The sequence below is a fragment of the Plecotus auritus genome (genome assembly GCF_963455305.1).
Source record: "Plecotus auritus genome assembly, chromosome: 4".
Lineage (NCBI taxonomy): Eukaryota > Metazoa > Chordata > Mammalia > Chiroptera > Vespertilionidae > Plecotus > Plecotus auritus.
In genome coordinates, this window is record NC_137775.1 from 136025868 (window position 1) to 136053188 (window position 27321).

Sequence of the window (27321 nt, forward strand, 5' to 3'; positions counted from 1 at the left end):
TCGACAATATGAGCAAGAACCAAGAGGAAATGAAGAAGAACCAAGAAGAAATGAAAAATAACATTGCTATTGTAAAGAACTCAATAGAAAGCATCAAGAGTAGACTAGAAAAAGCAGAGGACCGCAACAGTGAGCTAGAAGACAAGATGGGAAAAAATACCCAAGTAGAACAACTTCTAGAAAAAAAAATTAAAAGGCAGGAAAAGAGCCTAAGGGAACTTTGGGACCACGCGAAACAAAACAACATCCGCATAATAGGGGTTCCAGAAGGAAAGGAAGCTGAGCAAGGAATAGAAGACCTCTTTGAAGAAATAATGACAGAAAATTTCCCTGATATAGGGAAGAAAAAACCCACACAAATCCAAGGAGCTCACAGATTCCCAAGCAAAATGAACCCCAAAAGACCGGCGCCAAGGCACATCATAATTAAATTGGCAAACACCAACGACAAAGTAAGAATCTTAAAAGTGGCAAGAGAGAGACAGAAAGTTACATACAAAGGAACCCCCATCAGACTAGCAACTGATTTCTCAACAGAAACTCATCAGGCCAGAAGGGAATGGAATGAAATATACAAAGTCATGCAAAAGGAAGGGTCTGAATCCAAGAATACTGTACCCAGCAAGGCTATCAATCAAAATTGAAGGTGAAATCAGGAACTTCACAGACAAAAAAGGACTAAGGGAGTTTATCACCACCAAACCAGCAATGCAAGAAATGCTAAAGGATCTGCTGTAAAAAAAAGAAATAGGAAGCGAAGAAGGAACACAGGGGTAAAGAATAAAAATGGCGACAAACACGCACCTATCAATAATAACTTTAAATGTAAATGGATTAAATGCCCCAATCAAAAGACATAGGGTAACGGATTGGATAAGAAAACAAGACCCATATATCTGCTGTCTACAAGAAACCCACCTCAGAAAAAAAGACGCACACAGACTGAGGGTGAAGGGATGGAAAAAGGTTTTCCAGGCAAATGGAACTGAAAAAAAAGCTGGGGTAGCAATACTTATATCTGACAAATTAGATCTCAAAGTGAAGGACATAACAAGAGATAAGGAAGGCCACTTCATAATACTAAAGGGAGCAATCCAACAAGAAGAAATAACTCTGGTAAACATATATGCACCCAATACAGGAGCACCCAAATACATAAAAAAAAAAACCTCCTGGAGGATATCAAGGGAGAGATTGACAGCAATACAATCATAGTAGGAGACTTTAATACCCCACTATCACCATTGCACAAATCCTCTAAACAAAAAATCAGCAAAGAAACATCAATCCTAAATGACTCACTAGACCAGATGGAATTAATTGACATCTTCAGAACATTTCACCCCAAAGCCACAGAATATACATTCTTCTCAAGTGCACATGGGTCATTTTCAAAGATAGACCATATGTTGGGACATAGGCAAAGTCTCTTCAAATTCAAGAAGATAGAAATCATATCAAGCATCTTCTCAGACCACAGTGGCATAAAACTGGAAATCAACTACAATAAAAACAACCCAAAGAAATCAAACACATGGAGACTAAACAGCATGCTATTAAACCATGACTGGGTTACCAGAGAGATCAAAGAAGAAATAAAAAACATCATGGCAACAAATGACAATGAAAACACTACAATCCAAAATCTATGGGACACAGCAAAAGCAGTCTTGAGAGGGAAGTTCATAGCTCTACAAGCCTACTTCAAAAAACAAGAAACAATGGTAATAAATTACCTAACCCAACAACTCAAAGAGTTAGAAAAAGAGCAACAAGAAAAGCCCAGTGTAAGCAGAAGGAAGGAAATAATAAAGATCAGAGTGGAGATAAACGACATAGAGACCAAAGAAACAATACAAAAGATCAACAAAACCAAGAGCTAGTTCTTTGAAAGGATAAACAAGATTGATGAACCTCTAGCCAGGCTCACCAAGAAGCAAAGAGAGCGGACCCAAATAAACAAAATCAGAAATGAAAGAGGTGAAATAACAACAGATCCCACCGAAATACAAAGGATTGTTAAAAAATACTACGAACAACTCTATTCCAACAAACTGGACAACCTGGAGGAAATGGACATATTCCTAAAAAAATATAACCTTCCAAAACTCAATCAGAAAGAATCTAAACAGCTCAATATGCCAGTAACTATGGAAGAAATTGAAGCAGTCATCAAAAAGCTTCCGGCAAACAAAAGCCCGGGGCCAGACAGCTTCACAGGAGAGTTTTACCAAACATTCAAGGAATAACTAAAACCTATCCTCCTCAGACTATTCCAAAAAATTCAAGAGGAAGGAACACTTCCAAGCTCCTTCTATGAAGCCAGCATCACCCTAATACCAAAACCAGATAAAGACAACACAATGAAGGAGAACTACAGGCCAATATCCCTCATGAATGTAGATGCCAAAATCCTCAACAAATTTCTAGCAAATCGGATCCAGCACTACATCAGAAAGATCATACACCATGATCAAGTAGGGTTTATCCCAGGAATGCAAGGATGGTACAATATCCGCAAATCAATAAATGTGATACATCACATAAACAAATTGAGAGATAAAAATCACATAGTCATATCAATTGATGCAGAAAAAGCATTTGACAAAATCCAACATCCTTTCTTGATAAAAACTCTCAACAAGGTGGGAATAGAAGGATCATACCTCAACATAATAAAAGCTATATATGATAAACCCACAGCTAACATCATACTCAATGGGCAAAAACTAAAACCATTTCCCCTAAGAACAGGAACAAGACAGGGATGCCCACTCTCACCACTCCTGTTTGACGTAGTACTGGAAGTATTAGCCATTGTAATTAGACAAGAACAAGAAATAAAAGGCATCCAAATTGGAAAAGAAGAAGTAAAGCTGTCCTTATTTGCAGATGACATGATATTGTACATAAAAAACCCGAAAGACTCCATCAAAAAACTAACAGACTTAATAAATGAATTCGGCAATGTAGCAGGATACAAAATTAACGCCAAGAAATCTATGGCATTTCTATACACCAACAGTGAACTTACAGAAAGAGAGACTAAAAAAGCAATCCCATTTTCCATCGCACCAAAAAAATTAAGATACTTAGGAATAAACCTAACCAAGGAGGTAAAAAACCTATACGCGGAAAACTACAGGACACTGAAAAAAGAGATAGAGGAAGATGTAAACAGATGGAAGAACATACCATGTTCATGGATTGGGAGAATCAACATCATTAAAATGTCCATACTACCCAAAGCAATCTATAAATTCAACGCAATTCCCATTAAAATACCAACGGCATATTTCACAGACCTAGAAAGAACTCTCCAAAAATTCAACTGGAATAAAAAAAGACCCCGAATAGCCACAGCAATCCTGAGAAAGAAGAATAAAATAGGAGGGATCTCAATACCAGATTTCAAGCTGTATTACAAAGCCACTGTCCTCAAAACAGCCTGGTACTGGCACAAGAACAGACATATAGATCAATGGAATAGAATAGAGAATCCAGATATCGACCCAAACCGCTATGCGCAATTAATATTTGACAAAGGAGGCATGAACATACAATGGAGTCAAGACAGTCTCTTCAACAAATAGTGTTGGGTAAATTGGACAGATACATGCAAAAAAATGAAACTAGATCACCAACTTACACCATACACAAAAATAAACTCAAAATGGATACAGGACTTAAATATAAGACGGGAAACCATAAAAATACTAGAGGAATCCACAGGCAGCAAAATCTCAGACATATGCGGAAAGAACTTCTTCACTGATACTGCCCCTAGGGCAACGGAAGCCAAAGAGAAAATAAACAAATGGGTCTACATCAAAATAAAAAGCTTTTGCACAGCAAAAGAAACCATCAACAAAATAACAAGAAAGCCCACTGTATGGGAGAACATATTTGCAAATGTTATCACTGATAAAGGTTTAATCTCCAACATCTACAGGCAGCTTATACAACTTAATAAAAGGAAGATAAATGATCCAATAAAAAAATGGGCAACGGACCTAAATAGAATCTTTTCGAAAGAAGACAGAAGGAAGGCCAAGAGACACATGAAAACATGCTCAAAGTCACTAATTATCCGAGAGATGCAAATCAAAACGACAATGCAATACCATCTCACACCTGTCAGAATGGCTATAATCAACAAATCAACAAATGACAAGTGTTGGGGAGGATGCGGAGAAAAAGGAACCCTCGTGCACTGCTGGTGGGAATGCAGACTGGTGCAGCCACTGTGGAGAACAGTATGGAGTTTCCTCAAAAAACTGAAAATGGAACTCCCATTTGACCCAGTAATCCCACTCCTAGGAATATATCCTAAGAAACTAGAAACACCAATCAGAAAGGATATATGCACCCCTATGTTCATAGCACCACAATTTACAATAGCTAAGATTTAAAAACAGCCTAGGTGCCCGTCAGCAGATGACTGGATCAGAAAACTATGGTACATCTACACAATGGAATACTATGCTGCCATAAAAAAGAAGGAATTACTACCATTTGTAGGCACCTGGATGGAATTAGAGAACATTATGCTAAGTGAAATAAGCCAGTCAATGAAAGAAAAATACCACATGATCTCACTCATTTGGGGATAATGAAAAACATTATAAACTGATGAACAAAAAGATAGATACAGAGGCAGTAAAGCATCAAACAGACTGTCAAATTACAGCGGTAAGGTTAGGGAGAGGTGGGGGAAATAAGAGATCAACCAAAGGACTTATATGCATGCATATAAGAGTAACCAACGGATGCAAAACATAGGGGGGTGAGGGCATGTTTGGGAGTGGGGTGGGGGGGGCAATGGTAAGATATGTACACATATAATACCTTAATAAAAAAAATAATAAAAATAAAAAAAGAAAGTAAAAAGACAACCCCCACAGAATAGAAAATATTTGCAAATTATATGTCTGATAAGGGTATAGTATACAGAATACAGTATGTAAAGAATGCTTACAACTCAACAATAAAAAGACAACCCAACTTAAAAATGGGCAAAGGATTTCAATAAACATTTTTCCAAATAGATATTCAAATGGCCATTAAGCACAAGAAAAATGCTTAGCATTGTTACTCATAAAGGAAATGTATATCAAAACCACAGTGAGATACCACTACTTCATAACCACTAAAATGTCAAAAACAAAAAAGATAATTACAGTGTTGGTGAGGATGTGGAGAAATGGAAAACACTGTACATTGCTGGTGGGAGTAAAAATGGTGCAGCAATTTGGAAAACAGTTTGGCAGCTCTTCAAAAAGTTAAATGTCATTCAACCATATGGCCGAATAATTCCATACTAGGTATATAACCAAGGGAAATGAAATACCTCACACAAAACTTTTACACACATGTTCAAAAGCAGCACAATGCATAATAGCCAAAAGGTGGAAACAACGTAAATGTCTATCAACTAATGAATGGATAAATGAAATGTGGTATATCTGTACAATGGAATATTAATCAGCCATAAAAAGTAGTGAAGTACTGCCCAGCCGGCATGGCTCAGTGACTGAACATCAACCTGTGAGCCACGAGGTCACAGTTCAATTCCCGGTCAGGGCGCATGCCCGGGTTGTGGACTTGATCACCAGTGGGGAGCATGCTGGAGGCAGCCAATCAATGATTCTCTCTCATCATTGATGCTTCTATCTCCCTCTCCCTCCCCTTTCCTTTCTGAAATTATATATATATGTGTATATGTGTGTGTGTGTGTGTGTGTGTATATATATATATATATATATATATATATATATATATATATATATATGTATGTATGTATTTTAAAGTAATGAAGTACTCATACATGCTGCAATAAGGATAAGCCTAGTAAACAATATGCTAATAAGGAAACTAGATACAGGCCTGGCTGGTTTGGCTCAGTGGATAGGGCATTGGCCTGCAGACTGAAGGGTCCGGGGTTCAATTCTGGTCAGGGGCACATGCCCAGGTTGCGGGCTCGATCCCGGTGTGGGGCATGCAGGAGGCACCGATCGACGATTCTCTCTCATCATTGATGTTTCTGTTGCTCTCTCCCTCTCCCTTCCTCTCTGAACTCAACAAAAAAAATTTTTTTAAAAAGAAGCTAGATACAAAAGGCCACATATTCTACATATATGCATGATATGTCCAGACTAGGCAAATCCAGAGACTGAAAGTACCTAGTAGTTGCTAGGGGCTCAAAGACGAGGGAATGGAGATATGACTCTTAACTGATATGGAGCTTCCTTTTGAGGTGATGAAATTAGAATTAGATGGTGGTAAGGTTGTACAACCTTATTAATCTAATAAAAACCAGTGACTTGATTGATTCTCAGTCTTTTGGCTAATATCAAGTGTAAAAACCATTGAGTTGTACACTTTAAAGGATGAATATTATAGTCTGTGAACTTTACCTGAACCAAAATCAAAATGATGGAAAATGACATAAAACACCACAAAGTCGTGCAAAGCTACTTTCCAAACATGTTCAAGCCAGAGTTTCTCATTAAAAGCTGACTTTATGAGACTGAGTATCAACAATGGGCAGCAGGGATTGAATTAAAACCTTACCTGTAGGAACAAATAAGGTATGTCCCTGTTTTACCACACATTTGTAGCATTTATCCACCTTATCTCCAAAGAACACCTCACTCTGGGTCACAGATGAACTCCAAGACTCATAGAGTGCCAAATTTTCATCTGTTGGCTTTATCAAATAAAAAATCTTCTCACCCTAAAAGGAAGTATTGCACAGTTATTAAAAAGAAAAAGCCATTCTTAGGATGGCCTACATTGATTCAATTTTTCAATACAATGACCTAAATTAAATAAGATAATTATTATATTTTTAGGCACAAAAAGACATACTTCACATACCTATTGCCCTTACCAAGCATCTTCACAAGAGCTAAAGTTCCCGCTACCAAATATGACAAGGGTCAATAAAGTAGTATTGGAGAAATAGTTATGAGAAAAGGTAAAAAAAAAATCACAAACATCCTACTGATCTCATTTTCAAGGTATAGAAGTAAATACACGTTAATAGACCCCAGGTTACAGAGAGTCATTTCTGAAATTTTGCCCTTTCTCCTAAGATCTATAATATAATGATTACTTTTAAAGTTTAAAGGCCTGCAAATCAACTTCCTTTAATGAACTAACCCTGGGCTTTTTCATGGAGAAAAGAAATAAGAGCTCAAGGACACGGCATCATATACTGAGCATTGCTGATGCACAGGCATTTAATATAGACAAAGATTTGGTTCTAGATCAGCACTGCCCAACACAATGTCCTATGATGATGGAAATGTCTTATATCTGTACTATCCAATACAATAGTCATAAGCCACATATGACTACTGTGATAAGTCAGGAAAGCCATAAAATACTAATTCATAAAATACTAATTTAAAACTCAATTCATTTGTACAATTACATTTAATTTTAATTATTTAAAATTTAGCCACATGTGGCTAGTAGCTCCTATGAATAGTACAGTACCAGATAAAACAAGGTGAATATACCAGTAAGCTGCCAAGAAGAATTAATATTTCATGGACCTTCCTGACTTATTCAACTAGCTGTTTTAGCCTAATCTTGAGGTCAGAAGCAATTACTATTACTGTAATTTTGCTCCTTCTCAGGTATTGATACCGGGATTAAGTTATAATTGGTGAGGAAGAGACAAAAGGCTACAAGAGACCAACTTATAAGATAATGGCCCAAAAAAGGGAATCTAAATATAAATTAAGAACTCATAGCTCCTTTATTACTTGGGATTTTAAAAATCATAACATTTAAAGGTAAAATGACAGATCCTACTTAAAAAGTACAAATACTTCCCTCTTTAAAATGTCATTTTCAGCAAATGAATGCACCCCTGGAAAAATAGGACTACTAGTATATATTTTTATCAATAAGAGAACAAAGAAATATCCCAATCTTACCCAGAGGACATGGTACCAAACTGAAGTTCCACCAAAGTCAATGTGGAAATCTGTGTAGCTGTCTTGAACTCCCATTAAGCAGTATTTCTGAACAAATGGCTTGGGAAAGACTGAATCATCTGGCCAATAATTTTCCACCCAGGAAAGTTTTCTGGCTATGTCAGGGACCTCCACCAATTCAGACATCCTTTAAAAAACAAACACAAACACACACACACACACACACACGCACACACACACACACACATCACACAAATTAAAACTTCTTAAAATGGCATCTCCCATCTCAACCCAAACCAAGAGATTAACTGGAAATCAAAGTTAACAATACTTCAAGTTTAAAACCCATTGTATTTCTAAATATTCTCTGAGGATGACAAAGCAAAATTTACAACGCTGCTATCACTGGAGCGCTTAAGAAGTCACAATTATGTTTCTTACTAAAATAAATTTAGCATTTAACTACATTTAGCTAACACTCAGAAGGCTAACCCAAAATGTTCAGAACTACTCACTTTGTATCTGAAAATTCAAGGCTGATCACATTTAACACTTTTGGTCTGTTAGGATTCATGAAGTATTTAACATAATTGTGAAGTGTCATTTTGCTGTCTGCCTGCCTTGCCACATCAATGACATCTATCACTTTGTCACCACCTGCAAAAAAAGTTATAGTCTTATTACTGGGCTTAAAAGTTACATCAATAGAGCCCTAAACAAAAACATATAGCTTAGACAAAGAGTCTTCCTATATCCTTAATTTTTAAGTCCAACTGAAACTTTTGAAAAGGAGGATGGTTTTTGAAGGAAAGAAAGTAATTAAGACAGAGCTGCATAATTAATACTGAGTGTGAAAACTTGTATGTTTACATATGCCAATGATTTCTTGTGTGCAGCTCACAATACAAAAATGCAGTAGACTGGTCTGTAGAAACTGCCATATGCTCTGAGTTTCATTTCTTCATGCATACAATGAGGGGGACTGCCTTTTCCCTTTCACCTCTGTAACACCTAACATTCTAAGTCTACCATTTTGAAAAACTGATCAGTCATTGGGGACAAGTTAACTATGACAAACAATTTCTGCTTGCCTGGTAGTCTTCTAATATTCTGCTTCAAGAAAATATTAGTAGTTATGAAGCAAAAATCAGTCATATTAGTGTCTGTGGAATGAGTTCCCAATTGGGATAAATTTTACAAATTTCCTGTAAAATCATGAGGTGTTGCTTGCACACCACTGCATCATCACCCTAGGAAACATAATCAGTATTACTATGTCCTACAGAACATTGTAAATATAGCAATGCTTAACCTATCTGAAATAGAAAATAAATACATGCCATTTTTTTTATTTTAATGTAATTTTATATATGTTAAAAACCTAGTAGACTTTATACTTAGAAGGCAAGACAATTCTGTTAAATGAAGGGCTTTACAGTACTAAAAAGTTAACTATCAAATAATTTGGACATTTTTTCCCTATACTTACATTACATTATATTTACTTTACAGTGCTAAGTAGGCAAACAGATTTAGGTTAAACCTCAGCTTCAACCCCTAACTTATCAAATATTCAAAATCACCTGAAGTGAAGTCATGCCATTTAATTGAGTCTCCTCTCTGAAACAGTTATCACTGAGCACTGTCAAACTGAAGGCTCAATAAAAGGACAAGATCTCAGATACATAACATACTACAGTGGATGTGCAGTTTTGAGTCAAGTTAAATTTGAGATATAATCCTCTAATAATACCTATCTATTGCTGACGAGGAATGAGATCTACAGGTAGTCACTTTATCTATGAATACCATGATGAGAATAAATAACTAAAATGTCAACAGATGAATGATTTTTCCCCTTGTTTCTTATGCCTTTCCAGGCCTCAAAATAACAAACTAGGTCCAGACATCATTAAATGGCAATATCACCAAGTCATAAATATAAAAACAGGTTTGAAAATCTCTCTTCTTGCACCTGAATGCTACAGAGGCCTAAATCCAATCCAGTTCCCCACTGTCTTTTTTCCAGTATCTGAAGCTACCCATCAGTAATAGTTTTTTCTAGCAAGTACCAGAAAATTTGATGACAACAAAAAAGCAGCAGGGTGAATCTCAGGAAATAAAGAATAGGCAAAATGTTTCATTCTGCTTTTTTCACAATGGTAAATCTGCTGAGAAAAAAATAGTTTTCAACACAGGTGATAATTGAATTGCACCTTTCCTGATCCAGGAAACTGAACTAAATTAACCTATTTTCATTCAATTTTTAATATTGTTAGGACAATATCATTTTTACTTTTACCATGTATTCACAAGTACATAAAGGAATCAAGTTCGTACCTACATGACGTTCCACATCCATAACAGAAAACGTAGCTGCAGGGAGCCTGAGTCCTAGGTCATCTAACTTAGGGACCATGATAGGGACCTCAAATCCATGTTTCTCCAGATATCTTTGTGTCAGCTGGCTGCCGTGCATTTTCACAATGATCTCATCGGCACTAAGGAAAACGGAAGAGTAAAATGTCATCTTTGTTCAGTTTAAAAGTAACTCTGGTAATGAGTTAATTCATATGCTATATTATTATCTTATCTAGATCAGTGGTTCTCAACCTATTATACCTGATTCCTCTTTTTAGAACAAATGTGTTTTTTATAAAGTCCTTTTTAAAGTAAAATTTATAATTACCAATACATATAATTGAAAATATATCCTATATAATAAAAGCCTAATATGCTAAGTGTCCAGTTGACTGGTCGGCTGTTCAACCAATCAAAGCGTAATATGCTAATGACATGCTAAGGCCGCTCAACTGCTCACTATGACGTGCACTGACCACCAGGGGCAGACAGTTGACAGGTCGACCAGCCGCTATGCCATGCACTGACCACCAGGGGGCAGATGGTCCGACCGGTAGGTTAGCTTGCTGCTGCGGTCCAGCTGATCAGGACTGAGTGAGACGGGCTGGACATGCCCTGGAGCCCTCCCATGGTCCCTCTTTGGCTGGCCAACCTCCTGCATATCTCCCTGGCCCCAATCGTGCACCAGTGGGGACCCTCAGCCTGGCCTGTGCCCTCTCGCAATCCGGGACCCCTCAGGGGATGTCAGAGGGCCGGTTTTAGCCCAATCCCACAGGTCAGGCTGAGGGACCCCACTGGTGTACGAATTCATGCACTGGGGCTCTAGTCTTACCTAATAATAGACAAACATGTAAAGTGACCGTACCTCCGCTACACCACCAGCCAATCAGGAGTGATATGGAAATTAACCCAACAAAGATGGCGGTTAATTTGCATACACAGGTGCTGAGTGACGGGGGCGGGTGGGACTCAGACGTTCTGCCCCACCCCCAGTCTCTCAGGACCACTGGGCAGCGTGGGAAGGCGGGGCTGGGGCGGAAAGAGGCAGCTCTGGGGCCTGAGCGGAAAGGGGCTGGGCCAGAGTGGAAAGGCAGTGCAGGCAGCCAGGGAAAGGAAAGCCCATTCTAGCATGAATCTTTATGCATCAGGCTTCTAGTATTATATAAAATGCCTTAAGTATAAGAGAAAAAAAAAAGTTAATAATAAAAAATGTATTTCAGTATGTAAATGTTTATATAAGCTACAGTAAAGAAGATAATAGAATAATAGGATGTGGATTCCAAAATGGTGGTGCAGTAAGTGAAAGCTACACTGACACTCTCCCAGGACCAAACTGAAAATACAACTAAAATACAGAAGAACCACTCTGAAAAGTCAACTGAAGACTAGCTGGAGAGAACCCTAATAACCAAAGATGGAAAATGAAGACCACATAGAGACTGGTAGGAAGTGCAGAGGCACAAAAGGGCTGCCCAGGCTCCCACAGAGAGCAAATGAAGTTCTGAAGGGATATCTTAGAGCTGTGAGGGGGTTCCCACTGAGAACTCTGGGGTCTTTTTTTAAGAAATTAATTTCAGAGAGGAAGGGAGAGGGAGTGAGAGATAGAAACATCAATGATGAGCCGACACTCTATCCACTGAGCCAAACCGGCTAGGGCAGAACTCTGGGTTCTTAAACTCCAAGCTTGGACTCCCCAGCCCAGAGAACCAGAACTGAGAAAGGTGCCCACAGAACATCTGGCTGTGAAAAGCAGCAGGGTTGCTATCTGCCAGCAAGAGAATGCTGGAAATGCAGGCACCCTCTTAAAGAGCCAATGCAAAAAATTTTGTGTGTAGCCACTCACCTTGGGCTCCAGCAGAGGGAAGGTAGAGTGGACTGAAGCTGTGTGAGCAGTAGCCAGGATTGGGGGCTCTGGGATTGAAGATGAGAGGGCAGCCACCCCAGTTTCCTGTACAGAGTCATTTCCTTATGCTGTGGAGGACATATTTCTCTGGCTGCAGACCTTTGCTATCCAGAAGGTTTTTGCCTGTGGGGAAGGCAGTTCCCCCACCCTGTTGGAAGACCTCTTGCCCTACCCTGTGGTCAATAGTCTAAGGCTAATAAGTCTGAGTGTCAATGGGACTGCAAGCAGAAAGAGTCTCTGGAGGCTTTGAGTCTTTGCCTGATCTAATCCCGGGACTAGGAAAACACACCCTGGTGAACATTTTGGTTCTTTCCAAAGGCACCCAGCCCCAGCAGAGGAAGCCACAAGCTGTGGATTGCTGATAGCTCCAAACAGAGTACTCAGGGCCAATCACAAGCAGTATCTGACATTGTCCTGCACTATAGATTGGGAGTCGTAGCAGATCTACCCAATACAGAGAAGCAAACCTAAACAAGTAGCCATAATGGGGAGACAAAAAACAAGCCCCAAATGAAAGAACAAGATAATTCTCCAGGAGAAGAACTAAATGAAATGGAGATAAGAAATTCATCAGACATAGAGTTCAGAATAATGATGACAAGGATGTTCAACAGCATGAGAAAAGATAGTAATTATGAAGAATGACATAGCACTAATAAAGAACACAGTGGAAGGAATACACAGCAGATTAAGGGAAGCCGAGGATCGGACCAGGGAATTAGAAGGTAGGTTAGAAAAAAATTACTCATTCAGAGAATCAAAAAGAAAAAACAATTTACAAAACAGGAGGACAGCTTAAGGGAGCTATGGGACAACATGAAACTTAACAGTATTTGCATAATATGTATGCCAAAAGAGGCAGAAAGTGAGCAAGGGATAGAGAATGTGTTTGAAGAAATAACCCTAACCTGGTGAAGGCAAAAGTCACACAAGTTCAGGAGGCATAGAGAGTCACAAGCAAAAAGAACCCAAACAGGCCCACACCCAGACACATCATAATTAAAATGCTAAAAAATAAAGACAAAGAGAAAAAACTTAAAAACAGCAAGAGAAAAGCAATTTATTACCTACAAAGGAGCTCCCATAAGTCTGTCAGCTCATTTCTCATCAGAAACTCTACAGGCCTGAAGGGAATGGCATGAGGTATTCAAGGTAATGAAAATCAAGGATCTGAAACTAAGATTACTATATCCAGCAAAGCTATCATTCAAAATAGATGGTGAAATAAAGAGCTTCCCAGACAAAAAAAGGCTAAAGGAGTTTATCACCACCAAACCAGCAAGAAATGCTAAAGGGACTGCTATAATGAGAAGAAGTAATAGAGAGAACCATAGGCATAAAGAACTAAAATGGCAATAAATTAGTATCTATCAATAACCTTAAATGTTATTATTAAATGCTCCAATCAAAAGACATAGGGTAGCTTAATGGATACAAAAACATGAACCAATTATATGCTGTCTATAAGAGACCCACCTCAGAACAAAAGACTCACACAGGATGGGAGTGGAGGGATGGAAGAAAATTTACAAGCAAATGGAAATGAAAAAACAAGCAAACTAGGGTACCAATACTCATATCTGACAAAATAGACTTCAAAATGAAGATCATCACAATAAAAGTCACTACATAATATTAAAGGGATCAATCCACCAAGAGGATATAACCCTGGTAAACATATATGCACCCAATATAGGAGCACCTAAATATACAAAAAAATCTTCTAGAGGACTTTAAGGGGGAGATCGACAACAATACAGTCATAGTAGGGGACTTTTAACACCCCCACTGACTTCACTGGATAGATCTTCCAGACAAAAAATTAACAAGGAAACAGAGACTCTAAATGGCACAATGTATCAGATGGGTTTAACTGACATCTATGGGACAGTTCACCCCAAAGCTGCAGCATATACATTCTTCTCAAGTGCACATGGGTAATTCTCAAAGACAGACCACATGTTAGGACACAAAACAAATATCAAGAAAACTGAAAGTTCATAGCACTACAACATGAAAAATTAATAATAAACTATTTAACCCTACAACTTAAAGAATTAGAATCAGAAAAATAAGAAAAGCCCAGAGTAAATAGAAGGAAGGAAATAATAACAGAGCAAAAATAAACGACAGAAGCTAAAAAAAAGACAATACAAAAGTATCAATGAAACTAAGAGGTGGTTCTTTGAAAATATAAACGAGATTAATGAACCATTAGCCAGGTTATCAAGAAACAAAGAGAGATGATCCAAATAAATAAAATCAGAAACAAAAGTGGAGAAATAACCATTGACACCACAGAAATACAAAGGATTGTAAGGACAAGAGACAAGCTGGACAAAGTGGATTGTATGAACAAGAGACAAGCTGGACAAAGTGGATGAAATGGACAAATTCCTAAAAAAATACAATCTTCCAAAACTGAATCAGGAAAAATCAGAAAACCAGAATAGGCCAATGGCAAGTGATGAAATAAAAGCAGTAATCAAAAACCTCCCAGCAAATAAAAGTCCTGGTCCAGACGGCTTCACAAGGGAGTTTTACCGAACACTTAAAGAAGAACTAACATCTATACTCCTCAAACTATTCCAAAAAATCCAAGAGGAAGGAACACTTCCAAGCTCTTTTTATGAGGCTAGCATTATTCCAATTCCAAAACCAGATAAAGACACTACAAATACAGAGAACAACAGGCCAATATTCCTGATGAATATAAATGCTAAAATCCTCAACAAAATATTAGCAAAACAGATCCAGCAATATATTTAAAAGATCATACACCATGACCAAGTGGGATTTATTTCAGGGATGCAAGGCTGGTACAATATTCACAAATCAATAAACATGATACATCACACAAACAAACTGAAAGACAAAACACATAATCATATCAATAGACACCAAGAAAGTATTGGACAAAATCCAACACGCATTTTTGATTAAAAGTCTCAGCAAAGTGGGAATAGAGGGATCATATCTCAACATAATAAACGCCATATATGACAAACTTACAGCCAACATCATACTCAATGTGCAAAAACTAAAAGCATTTCCCCTAAGAACAGGAACAAGACAGGGATGTCTGCTTTCACCACTCTTATTCAACATAGTACTGGAAGTCCTAGCAACAGTGATGAGACAAGAAGCAGCAATAAAAGGCATCCATATTAAAAAGGAGGAAGTAAAACCCTCATTGTTCACAGATGACATGATATTGTACATAGGAAATCCCAAAGACTCCACCAAAAAAATAGTAGATTTAATAAAGGAATTTGGCAATGTAGCAGGATACAAAATTAGCATCCAGAAATCGATGGCATTTTTATACACCAATAATGAATTCTCAGAAAGAGAAACTAAACAAACAATCCCATTTGCCACTACAACAAAAATATTAAGACACTGCCCTGACGGGTTTGGCTCAGTGGATAGAGCATCGGCCTGCGGACTGAAGGGTCCCAGGTTCGATTCCAGTCAAGGGCATGTACCTTGGTTGCAGGTACATCCCCAGTACGGGGTGTGCAAGAGGCAGCTGATTGATGTTTCTCTCTCATCTATGTTTCTAACTCTCTATCCCTCTCCTTTCCTCTCTGTAAAAAAAATCAATAAAATATACTAAAAAAAAAATACTAAGACACTTAGGAATACACTTAACCAAGGAGGTAAAATACTTGTACTAGGAAAACTACAAGATATTTAAAAAATAGATAGAAGATATAAACAAGTGGAAGAATATACCATGTTCATGGATTGATAGAATTAACATCATTAAAATGTCCATACTACCCAAGGCAATCTACAGATTCAATGCAATTCCTATTAAAATAACAATAGCATATTTCACAGATCTAGAATAAATACTCCAAAAATTTATATGGAACCAAAAAGGCCCTGAGTAGCCACAGCAATCTTGAAAAAAAGGAACAAAGTTAGAGGGATCACATTGCCAGATATCAAGTTATACTACAAAGCCACTATAATCAAAACAGCCTGGTACTGGCACAAGAACAGACATATAGATCAATGAAATAGAACAGAGACCCCAGAAATCAACCTAAGCCATTACGCTCAATTAATATTTGACAAAGGAGGCAAAAGCATACAATGGAGTCAAAACAGTCTCTTAAATAAATTGGACAGATACATGCAAAAAAGGAAGGAAGGAAGGAAGGAAGGAAGGAAGGAAGGAAGGAAGGAAGGAAGGAAGGAAGGAAGGGAAGGAACTAGGCCACCAACTCACACTATACACAAGAATAGACTCAAAATGGATAAAAAAAAATTAAATGTAAGTCGTGAAACCATAAAATTCCTGTAAGAAACTATAGGCAGCAAAATCTCAGACATCTCTTATAGCAATATGTTTGCAGATACATCTCCTAGGTCAAAGGAAACAAAGAAGAAAATAAGCAAATGGGACTATATCAAAATAAAAAGCTTCTGTAAAGCAAAAGAAACCATCAACAAAATGAAAAGAAAGCCCACTATGGGAGAACATATTTGGCAATAATACATCTGATAAAGGCTTAATATCCAAAATATATAAGGAACTCACTCATACAACTTAACAAAAGGAAAACAATCCAATTTTTAAAAATGGGCAAAGGACCTAAATAGACACTTCTCCAAAGCAGACATGTAGATGGCCAAGAGACATGAAAAAATGCTCAAAGTCACTGACCATCAGAGAAAAGAAAATTAAAATGACAATGAGGTAGCACCTCACACCTGTCAGAATGGCTACCATCAACAAATCAACAAATGACCAGTGCAGGTGAGGATGTGGAGGAAAGGGAACCCTAGTACACTGCTGGTGGGAATGCAGACTGGTGCAGTCATTATGGAAAACAGTCTGGAGTTTCCTCAAAAAATTAAATATGGAACTGCCATTTGACCCAGTGATCCCACTTCTAGGAATATATCCTAAGAGACCCAAAACACCAATCAGAAAGAATGTATGCACCCCTATGTTCATAGCAGCGCAATTTAAAATTGCTATGATCTGGAAACAGCCTAAGTACCCACCAGTAGATGAGTGGATAAAAAAGTTGTGGTACATTTATACCATGGAATAATATGCTGCAGTAAAAAAGAAGGTTCTCTTACCCTTTGAGATAGCATGGAAGGACCTGAAGAGTATTATGCTCAGTGAAATAAGCCAGTAAGAGAAAGACAAGTATTATATGATCTCACTCATAGGTTGAATCTAATGAACAAAATAAACTGATCCAGAGGCCTAGAAGCATGGAACAGACTGTGGAATCTCAGAGGGAAGGCTAAGGTGGGTGGGTAGGTGGGAAGAGATCAACCAAAGAACTTGCATGCATATATGCATAACCAATGGACACGGACTATAGGGTGGTGAAGGCCTGGGGTGAGGGATGGGGGCGGGATAGAAGCGGTTAAGGAGGGCAAAGGGGACATATGTAATACTTTCAATAATAAAGATGTAAATTTTTAAAAAAGAATAATAGGATGCTTACAATTAGTTGTAATGAGTAGTTGAATTTTAGAGAATTAACAAGATCAGAAGCTACTCAATACTTTCAAGAGAAAAAATTGGAGACAAACTAAACATACATCATAGGGGGATGGCTAAGTAATTATGGTGTACATATACACTTTTGCATACTACACAGTAGTTAAGGAATGATATAAATTTTTGTATACATACGTAAGAACATCTACAAAATAGAGTAAAAAAATCAAGTTACACAACATATGCATAACATAACTATTTTTTAAGACTTAGATGCATATGACATCCATACATATATATATACATAAATGTTTAAATGTTATTATTTATGTAGTAAAGGGTGTCAAAACACATTCTTAAAATAGAAGAGGAAAAGATGGTCTGTTCACTTTATTTTATACACTTCTGTGTTCATCACATCAAGTAGGTGTAATGTAGTTAATAATTGTCATTCCACTATGGTTTTAAATGAGATGAAGGTTTATGAAGTTAAACAAATAAAACCAAAGATCTTTATTTAAAGGTAATTACAGTTTGGTCTTGTGTGACCACCTCTATAACCTGCTCTCATTGGTGTCTGCTTTGGTAGAGAAGCCACAGGAATCACCAGGCCAGTATTTTTACACTACTCTGGGGAACAAACCTATTTGAAAAAAAAATGAAAAGCTGCAGCTCCTTCCCTTGAAAAAAATGCACATTCCCACATCGACACTAGCTTGTTTATACAGTTTTAGGGGACTCACAGCCTCTCTGAAACCCTGCATAGACCCAGGCTGAAAACTCTGGCCCTACGTTCCAAACCAACCAAAGAAAACAAACACATTTCTCCAATGACTCTGAAACTGATAAAGAAGAATATTTGAAAATACGGCCTTTAATATCACTAAAATCATATGGAAACCCCTGTATTAACAAGGTTTTTTGTTTTTGTTTTTGTTTTTTTCTCTCAGTAGACCTGAGGGAGCCAAAAGGAGCTGCTTATATTCTATGTTTCTGTTTAAGGATGGAGGAGAGGGATATGAATCCTAAAGGCTGTGAAGAAAGGGGTTGTATAGTTTTAAGATCTGAAATAATTCCCAAATAGGTTTCATGTTTGTGATTTAAATTTAAAATGCACTTCCTCTCTTTAACAAGCCTAGATATGGATCTAGTGTAAAAGCTTATTAAGTAGTATCAACTTAGATGTCAGGCAGTGAGTAGGGAATGATCTAAATTAGCATGTTTAAATGCTGTATAATGCTTTTGACTCTCTGAGCCACAGGTGACTCAAATACTTTCCACTATCTTTAAAAAGTCAAAAAGCCCCTTTCTGCTGCCACTAGAGAGGCTGGGCAATGGGTACTTCTGGTAGACGTAGGGCAGAGGCAGGTAGGAAAACAACGTAAGAAAAAATAGGAGTAGGCGAGGGGAAAAAGAAGCACTAGCTGCTATGGTAAGGAACAATTGCCTTAGATCAGTGGTTGGCAAACTCATTAGTCAACAGAGCCAAATATCAACAGTACAACGATTGAAATTTCTTTTGAGAGCCAAATTTTTTAAACTTAAACTTCTTCTAACGCCACTTCTTCAAAATAGACTCGCCCAGGTTGTGGTATTTTGTGGAAGAGCCACACTCAAGGGGCCAAAGAGCCGCATGTGGCTGGCGAGCCGCAGTTTGCCGACCACTGCCTTAGATGATTGTATTTCAGACTTTTTGGACTGGGATCCACAGTTAAGAAATATATTTTTACATAGTGACCCAGTATACACGCATATAACAGAAGTTCCATGAAACTATACTCATTTAATCCTATTACTTGCAATGCACTAATACTTTCCATTTCGCTTTTTTTAAAACTGATTTAAGAAAGGAAGGATGAGAGAGAAACACTGATGGGAGAGAGAAACATCACATTAATCTGTTGCTTCCTGGATGTGCCCTGACCGGGAATCAAACTCGCCACCTTTTGGTGTATGGGATGATGCTGCAATCAGCTGAACCACCTGGCCAGGGCTCCATTTCATTTTTTTTTTTTTTAATATATTTTATTGATTTTTACAGAGAGGAAGGGAGAGGGATAGAGAGTTAGAAACATCGATGAGAGAGAAACATCGATCAGCTGCCTCCTGCACACTCCCTACTGGGGATGTGCCCGCAACCAAGGTACATGCCCTTGACCAGAATCGAACCCGGGACCGTTCAGTCCGCAGGCCGACGCTCTAGCCACTGAGCCAAACCGGTTAGGGCTTCCATTTCATTTTTTGATTGAAATAAGAATGGGTCATAACCTGACATTTGAAAGTATTGCTTCAGATATGTCAATTTATCAGGTAACGTTCTTAAATTTTCTTTGGTTAGAACAGGTTTCCATACCTTGGGAAGACTCGAGAACGTAACTCCTTCACAAAAGTCCTAGTTCCAGCTTGCACTGGTTTGGAACCATCATCAATTTCGGTGTAGTCGTGCCTGTGCCAGTTCCTTCTCTTTTTCACTGGATTTTTTTAGATTAAAAAAAAAAAGAAACATTTGGTACGTAGTGATGCTATGTACTTTCTAATCATTAGATAATTAAACATAATTTTTAAATACAATAAAACTCATATTTTGTATGCATTGCTAGGCTGAAGAAGTAAATTTTACTTTATATAATACAGCAACTATAGGCAATTAACTGTTTTTTTAATCTACTCTTTATTTCATAATAATTTAAAATTAAATCAAGGGATTCAAATTAGCAGATGGAGCCTTTTATAAGATCTGCATTTACAAATACTATAATACCTCACAATTATTTAAAATCATGATTTTTACAGATCATCCAAATCATTCTCTCAGAATAGGGCCTTTGATCCCACATCGGAAATCTATTTTTAACAGCACAGCTCCCTTCTCTTTTATGTCAAGATTTATTCCCCTAATAAGCATGGTTATACCAACACAAAAAAGAGCAGGTGACTGCATCACAATTAAAGAAAGACAAGTGGAATCACAGAATAAATTACTTATGGTTACTTCTAATGCCTAGCTCCAGCAGGCTGTAATCTTAAATACTCACAGCAGTCAAAATCAGGAGACTTGGGGGGAGGGGGGGAGTAATGGGGGAATAAGGACACATAAGGACACATATGAAACACCTTAATCAATAATTTTTTTAAAAAAATCAGGAGACTAGAATTTGACTCCTAGTTTGGCCATAACTCTTCTGCCACCTTGGGCAAGTAACTTAACACATTTGTCTCCAGTTTCCTTAGTATGGAAAGGGAGGGGATGAGTGCTGTGTTTCCATTTGTGTTGAGGAACCCTTAACAAAGGGGAAGAAGGGGAAGAGGCTGAGGAAGGAGCTCTGGACCTGATTCCTCTTTCCACCAGGGTGGCACCACCTACCTATCTTTTGTGTGGTATTAATACAAGATTTCAGATATATATATATATATATATATATATATATATATATATATATATTTAAAGTTTAAAAAGTACTCTTAAGCTTTGTATTAATGTTTGCAACTTACTTAGAATGCATAAAAAATAAGACGATAGTGAGATAGTTACATGGACAGATATGTGGTAAAGCAAATAACATAAAATGTTAATAGTAGAATCTATATAATGGATTTATAGGTACTCACTGTAAAATTCTTTCAACTTTTCCTGTATGTTTGAACATTCTCCTAACAAAATGTTGGGTGGGGGACAAACTCTATGAGTCTAAGTTACTTCACACCTTCACTGTATAATAATCATCCTATATAATAAAGAGGCAATATGCAAATTGACCCTCACGCCCTCACAAGATGGCTGCCTACAACCAGGCCGGCAGGGGGGTTAGTGAGGGACGACCAAACAACTGAACAAGCAGGCTGCATGGGGTGACCAAGCTGGCAGGGGGCTTAGTGAGGGACAACCAAACGACTGAACAGCAGGCTGCGTGGGGTGACCAGGACGGCGGGAGGGGGGACAGTTGGGGGCAACCAGGCCAGCAGGGGGGGAAGTTGGGGGCGACCAGGCTGGTACGCAGAGTCAGTGAGGGGCGATCAGTCCGGCGGGTGGGGGGGGGGGCAGTTAGGGGAGACCAGGCAGGCAGGCAGGTGAGCGATTAAGAGCCAGCGGTCCAGGATTGTGAGAGGGATGTCCAACTACCAGCAGTCGGACATCCCCCGAGGGGTCCCGGATTGGAAAGGGTGCAGGCTGGGCTGGGGGGACACCCCCCGCCATGCACGAATTTTGTGCACCGGGCCTCTAGTAATAATATAATACAGTAGATCCTCAGGTTACATCAGAGATCTGTTCCTAAGGCGCAACGTAATGCGATTTTCGCCGTAAGTTGGAACCCACCTACATAAGCACCAACATCACTCATATGGAGCACACACACAGCAGTAATGAAGTGAAACAGTAAAAAAATTTAAAAGAAAGGTAACAATTCCTGACCTTTACTTGTGGTAAATAAATAATAAAAAACATAAAGCACATATGTATATACGTCAAAATGATGGAACTTTTTTTTTTTTAATAAATAAATGGGAGATGGCAATGTAACCACAAAACGACGTACTTTTGAGTCAGACGTAACCCGAGGACTGCCTGTAATACTAATTCCTCATATGGATAAGAAGTCACACTAAACCATCAATAGGAATGGACTTATTCATATCTTAAGAGTCTAAAACAAGATTCCCAAGAAATTTATGGCTGTCAGACCTTCAATACAGAAGACAGTAAATTCCTTTTTTTTTATCTCATGAGAAAAATTGGGAATCATAAAACAGCCTTCCTAGAAAATCCAATTAAGGTATCTTTTGTGTCTTATTTTTTCTCATTTAAAATCACTTCTAAAATTCAAAAGCATTTAATTCTGGGCTTTTTTCCTTACATATATGTATATATAGATAGACACCCCCATTTTATTTTCAACTAGGATCATAATTCTGCTTACCTTTCTTATTATACCATGACCATTTTCTCCTTATTAAATAGTCAAAAGCAATTTAAAATGGCTTAGAATTATTTTAAGATATAGATGTAGATGCATCATATTATAATCATTTTTTTAATTCTTATGCACTTTGTCCATCCTGAATCTTTCTTCAAACAAAGTTGGGATTGATATTCATATACATAAATGTTTCCCTCATTAATTCCTTGGGATAAATTCCTAAAAATGCGAGAAGAAATACTCAAAATTTTAAAGATACTAGCTACAAATTGCAAAACTAACTGCCTTCAGAAAAGTGGCAGGTGAATCACATTCTTACCAATGTATATACACAGCCTGTTTCAAAGCCCTGGGTCAATCGTCATTGGAAAGAAAAGGAAAGGCTGCTCATTTGGTAAGTAACTGAGATATTACATTGTTTTAATGTTCATTTTTGCAGAACAGATTAGAATTAGAACAGATTGGGATTGCATAGCTATGGGTTTGAACTCTAGCTCTGCCAAACAGCTACATAAAAGAGGTATTAGATCACTTTTCTCACATCATGCTGTTATAAATATCAAAGGAGATAACATAGGTCAAGTACTTACTTAGCATGGTGCCTGGCACCCAATTAGGTGTCGATTACTAAGGTTTCCTTTTTAATGTTCAGACTTGGAGGATGTTAACTGAAGGATAACGACTATCCTGTTGGGTCAACACATTTGACACACAAAATCAGCCACTGTAAGAGCTAACTGAATCTCTTAAGGGACGGAGGCCAATGAAGTAATATTTCAGTAGTGTTAATGGGGAAGAGAAAATTTTGAGTTTGGCTTGCATGTGTCTGGAGAGAGTAATATATGTTTAGGTGTTAGGCTGTTTATTGATATCTGTCCTCCAAAAGAGTTCTTAATTCCCATAAGAGGTAAAGTCTAAATTCACCATGTTAAGTGGGTATCATAAGGATTCCTGGGGAACTCCAAAAGGAACAGGAAAACTGGATGGCAAGCAAGAAAGGCTTCGTAGTAGAGGGTAAGGGACCAAGTGGATTATCCAAGTTGGGTGTGGAGGATAAAAGGTAGGGAAAACAAGCCTTAAATCAAAATGTAAGAGATTACTAGATCTTGATCATTTTCCTTTGGGTACTCAGAGTTGGACTTCTGCCCAGAAGATAGCCAGTGCCTGATCTGTTATTCAAGGACAAGAAGCACTGAAGGGCCAGGTAATATAGTCTCTCTGATGCATCGTTATTCAAAATGCAGGTCGTGATCCATTATGGATTGTGAAATCCATTTAGTGAGCATGACAAGCTTTTTAAAAAATTAAATCATATAGGAAAAAAATAGGGTACATCACATGCACATTACTCTGCCTCATAGTAACCGACTTAATATTTCATAAAAATTCAATTTAAATTATTTAATTTTGGGATTATATGCTTAAATTCTAAACTAAAACTGTTGGCAATTTTAGTTCTATTTTTCTTTTTCAAATAACAAAACAGTATTATTTACTTCCTTGAAGAATCACTCAGTCAATAATTATATCAAGTGATATAGTACATGTACTTCAATGCTACATAAAATAAAAACCTTTAAAAATATTTATGAGCCCTAACCGGTTTGGCTCAGTGGATAGAGCGTCAGCCTGTGGACTCAAGGGTCCCAGGTTCGAGTCCAGTCAAGGGCATGTACCATGGTTGCAGGCACATACCCCATAGGGAGTGTGCAGGAGGCAGCTGATCAATGCTTCTCTCTCATCGATGTTTCTAACTCTCTATCCCTCTCCCTTCCTCTCTGTAAAAAAATCAGTAAAATATTATTAAAAAATTTTATGATATTAGCCAATTACACATGTAACAATTCTATCAACCTGCTAACCTCAAATTTTATGTGTAGTAACAGCAAAATAGATATTCTGTATTTTACAAGGAAATATTTTAATGCATTAATATAGTTTAAATTTCTAAATCCCTTACAATGAAATTTGATAAATTAATAACATTTCTAACAAAACATATGAACAGTCAGTTGCCAGTAAGTGTCTTAAAAAATTACTTGACCATGACCTCAGAACAAAATTTCTTTTCTTTTTTAAGGAACAGAAAAAATTCTGCATTCAAAATAAAGAGGTTGTATATACAGGTTACCTATAGCTGACCCAAGTGTTTATCAGGGCAAATTGAGTAAAAGGTTCCTTTCTGTTCTAAAATGACTAAGTCTAAAGTTTTTGCCTTTAGTTTAATGGACATAAGAACCCTAGTTTGCAGGAAAAAGCAGTAAGAACATATTTCAAAGCCTTTAAAATTTCTACTACCACATTTGTACAACAATAATATTTCAATCTATTCCTCTGAAGCATTTGTAAAAAGCTAAGAATAAATATCATCGTCTCTGTCTGCTGGTTCCCTCCCAAGGATGCGGGAGCTTCCCTGCCTGTGCTCTGCCAGCTCAAAAAGAAGAGTATCAGCAGACTTGGTCTGGACCCTCTGTCTTCTTCTGGATGGAACTGCTGGGGACTGGTTTCAAGCAGATAGGATGGCTAGGGCAGGACTCCAAGTCATACTCAACATGATGACCAAATTTGGGAAATAGAAGTAGTATCAGGTACATATTAAGTACTGAACTCCAACTTTTATTTGAGCTTCTAGTACTTACTCAAGGAGGATCCATGTAGAACTGCACAGTTGGGACAGTGATACAAGTCAATGTCAACAGCATGATGTTCTTCTACTCCAACACAGCTAAGGTAAAGAAAAATAAAGCCAAAGGGTAAATAAGTTTAAAATCTTTACTTAACTATATTTAGACTGGTTGGAATTTACCTGAGAAATGTACACCAACTCACCAATAAATTTTGTAGAATACATGCAAGGATAAATTTTATTCTCTCCCCTACACACTTGCTAAATAATTGTGGGGGAGAATATATCCAAATACATGGGAAGTGAGTTACTATTAGCAGCAGTAGAGACATTAAAAGTAATGCAATAATAAGCCATAAGACCCTCAACCATTATGTAAGTGCCAACTGTTATGATATTTAATGTTTGTGCCCCCCTCTCCTAAGTACACCAGCAGAAACTGTAACCCTCCAGTGCAGCTATATTTATTTGGAGATAAAGCCTCTAAGGGAAGTAATTACTGTTAAATGAGGGCATAGGGTAGGGCCTTGATCCCATAGGATCAGTGTTTTTATAAGAGACACCAAAGAGCTTGCATTCTCTCTGCATGCACATAAAGAAGAAAAGCCATATGAGTACATAGCAAAAAGGTAGCTGTCTGCAAGCCAGGAAGAGAGCCCTTCTCAGAAACCAAACGGGTGGACCTTGATCTGGAATACCCAGCCTCCAGACTGTGAGAAAATAAACTTCTGTTACTTAGGCCTTCTAGTCTTAAGGTATTTTGCTATGGCAACCCGAGACAACTAAGATACAAACTAACTTTAAAATATGACTGTCATAAGCTAGAGTTGGTTAGTAAATTTGGGTGACATCACTGACATGGTAAGAGTACTCTGTCCATGGTAAGAGTACTGAGTCCTAACAGTTCTGCTTTAGGTTTCAGAGCCCAATCAGTTCAATTAGTTTGAGGCCTTGTACTTGGAATACTCTATCCCATGGCATATATAACAGTGGCACTTAAATATAGGGACTGAAAAAAAACTATATTAGTGACATCTTGAAAACAGGAGTAATTTATTAAAGAAAGACCCCAGCAGTTTTGCTACAACCCAAGTAATTTATTAGGGTAAAATTTTATAAGCACTGGTACTCCCAAAAAGTTATAGAACAAAAACACAACCACAACTTGTACTTGAAAAAGAAACAAAGCAGAACTAACAAAATTGAGGAAGTATTTGCAGACAACCCAAAACAGAGTTCACTTCCAGCTAACCCACAGTAAAGGAAATACAAAAGGATGTACTTCTTGCAGAAGGAAAATGACCACAAAGAGATCTGGGATGCAAGGAAAAAGAAAAGTAATACATATGTGGGTAAATTTATATGAACACTAACTACATGAAACAAAATGTCATGTGAGACTTAAAAATATATAAACGACTAAAACACATGACAACAGCAACATCTGAGTCACAGGATCCTAAGATATTTGTACTGGCAGGAGAGGAAAGATAATGATTAACAGACAACAATAATAAGTTGAAGATGCCTATCATAATTCCTTGGGAGACAACTAAAGCAACAGAAACAGAGAGTATAACTTCTAAACTAGTCACACACAAAAAAGGAATAAAAAATTAATTCAAAAAAAGGAGAAAAAAAACACAGAAAAACCAAAACAAAGTGGAGGTAGACATTTAAAAATACATTTAATTACATTATATGCAAATGGACTAAATGCTTCAGTTAAAAGACATTATCCAGCCCTGGCCAGTGGTTCTCAGTGGTTAGAGCACCAAAGGGTCATGTGTTCAATTACTGGTCAAGGGCACATACCTGGGTTACAGATTTGATTGGGGGCTCATGCAGGAGGCAACCAATCAATCAATGTGTCTCTCTCACATCTCTCTCTCTCTCTCTGTCTCTCTCTCTCTCTCTCTCTCTCTCCCCTTCCCTTCCCTCCATCCCTCCCTCTTTTTCTAAAAATCAGTGGGAAAAAACATCCTGGGGTGAGGATTAACAACAACAAAAAAAGACATTATCTAGATGACTTAATATAATTCACCATTTATAAGAGAGACGCATAAAACACGGATACAGAAAGATTAAGA

At 37.7% G+C, this 27321-nt stretch overlaps 1 protein-coding gene across 1 annotated transcript in view; it reads right to left on the reverse strand.

Annotated features, from left to right (window-relative positions):
* KDM7A (lysine demethylase 7A) overlaps positions 1–27321 on the reverse strand; it is a 101976-nt gene that overhangs the window by 33906 nt on the left and 40749 nt on the right. The window contains exons 2-7 of the mRNA XM_080664859.1: positions 25245–25330; positions 20043–20160; positions 10290–10450; positions 8465–8606; positions 7950–8136; positions 6574–6736 (exon numbers count right to left, since the gene is read on the reverse strand). Of these exons, the coding sequence (XP_080520985.1) occupies positions 6574–6736; positions 7950–8136; positions 8465–8606; positions 10290–10450; positions 20043–20160; positions 25245–25330 (857 nt within the window). The remainder of the gene's footprint in view (positions 1–6573; positions 6737–7949; positions 8137–8464; positions 8607–10289; positions 10451–20042; positions 20161–25244; positions 25331–27321) is intronic.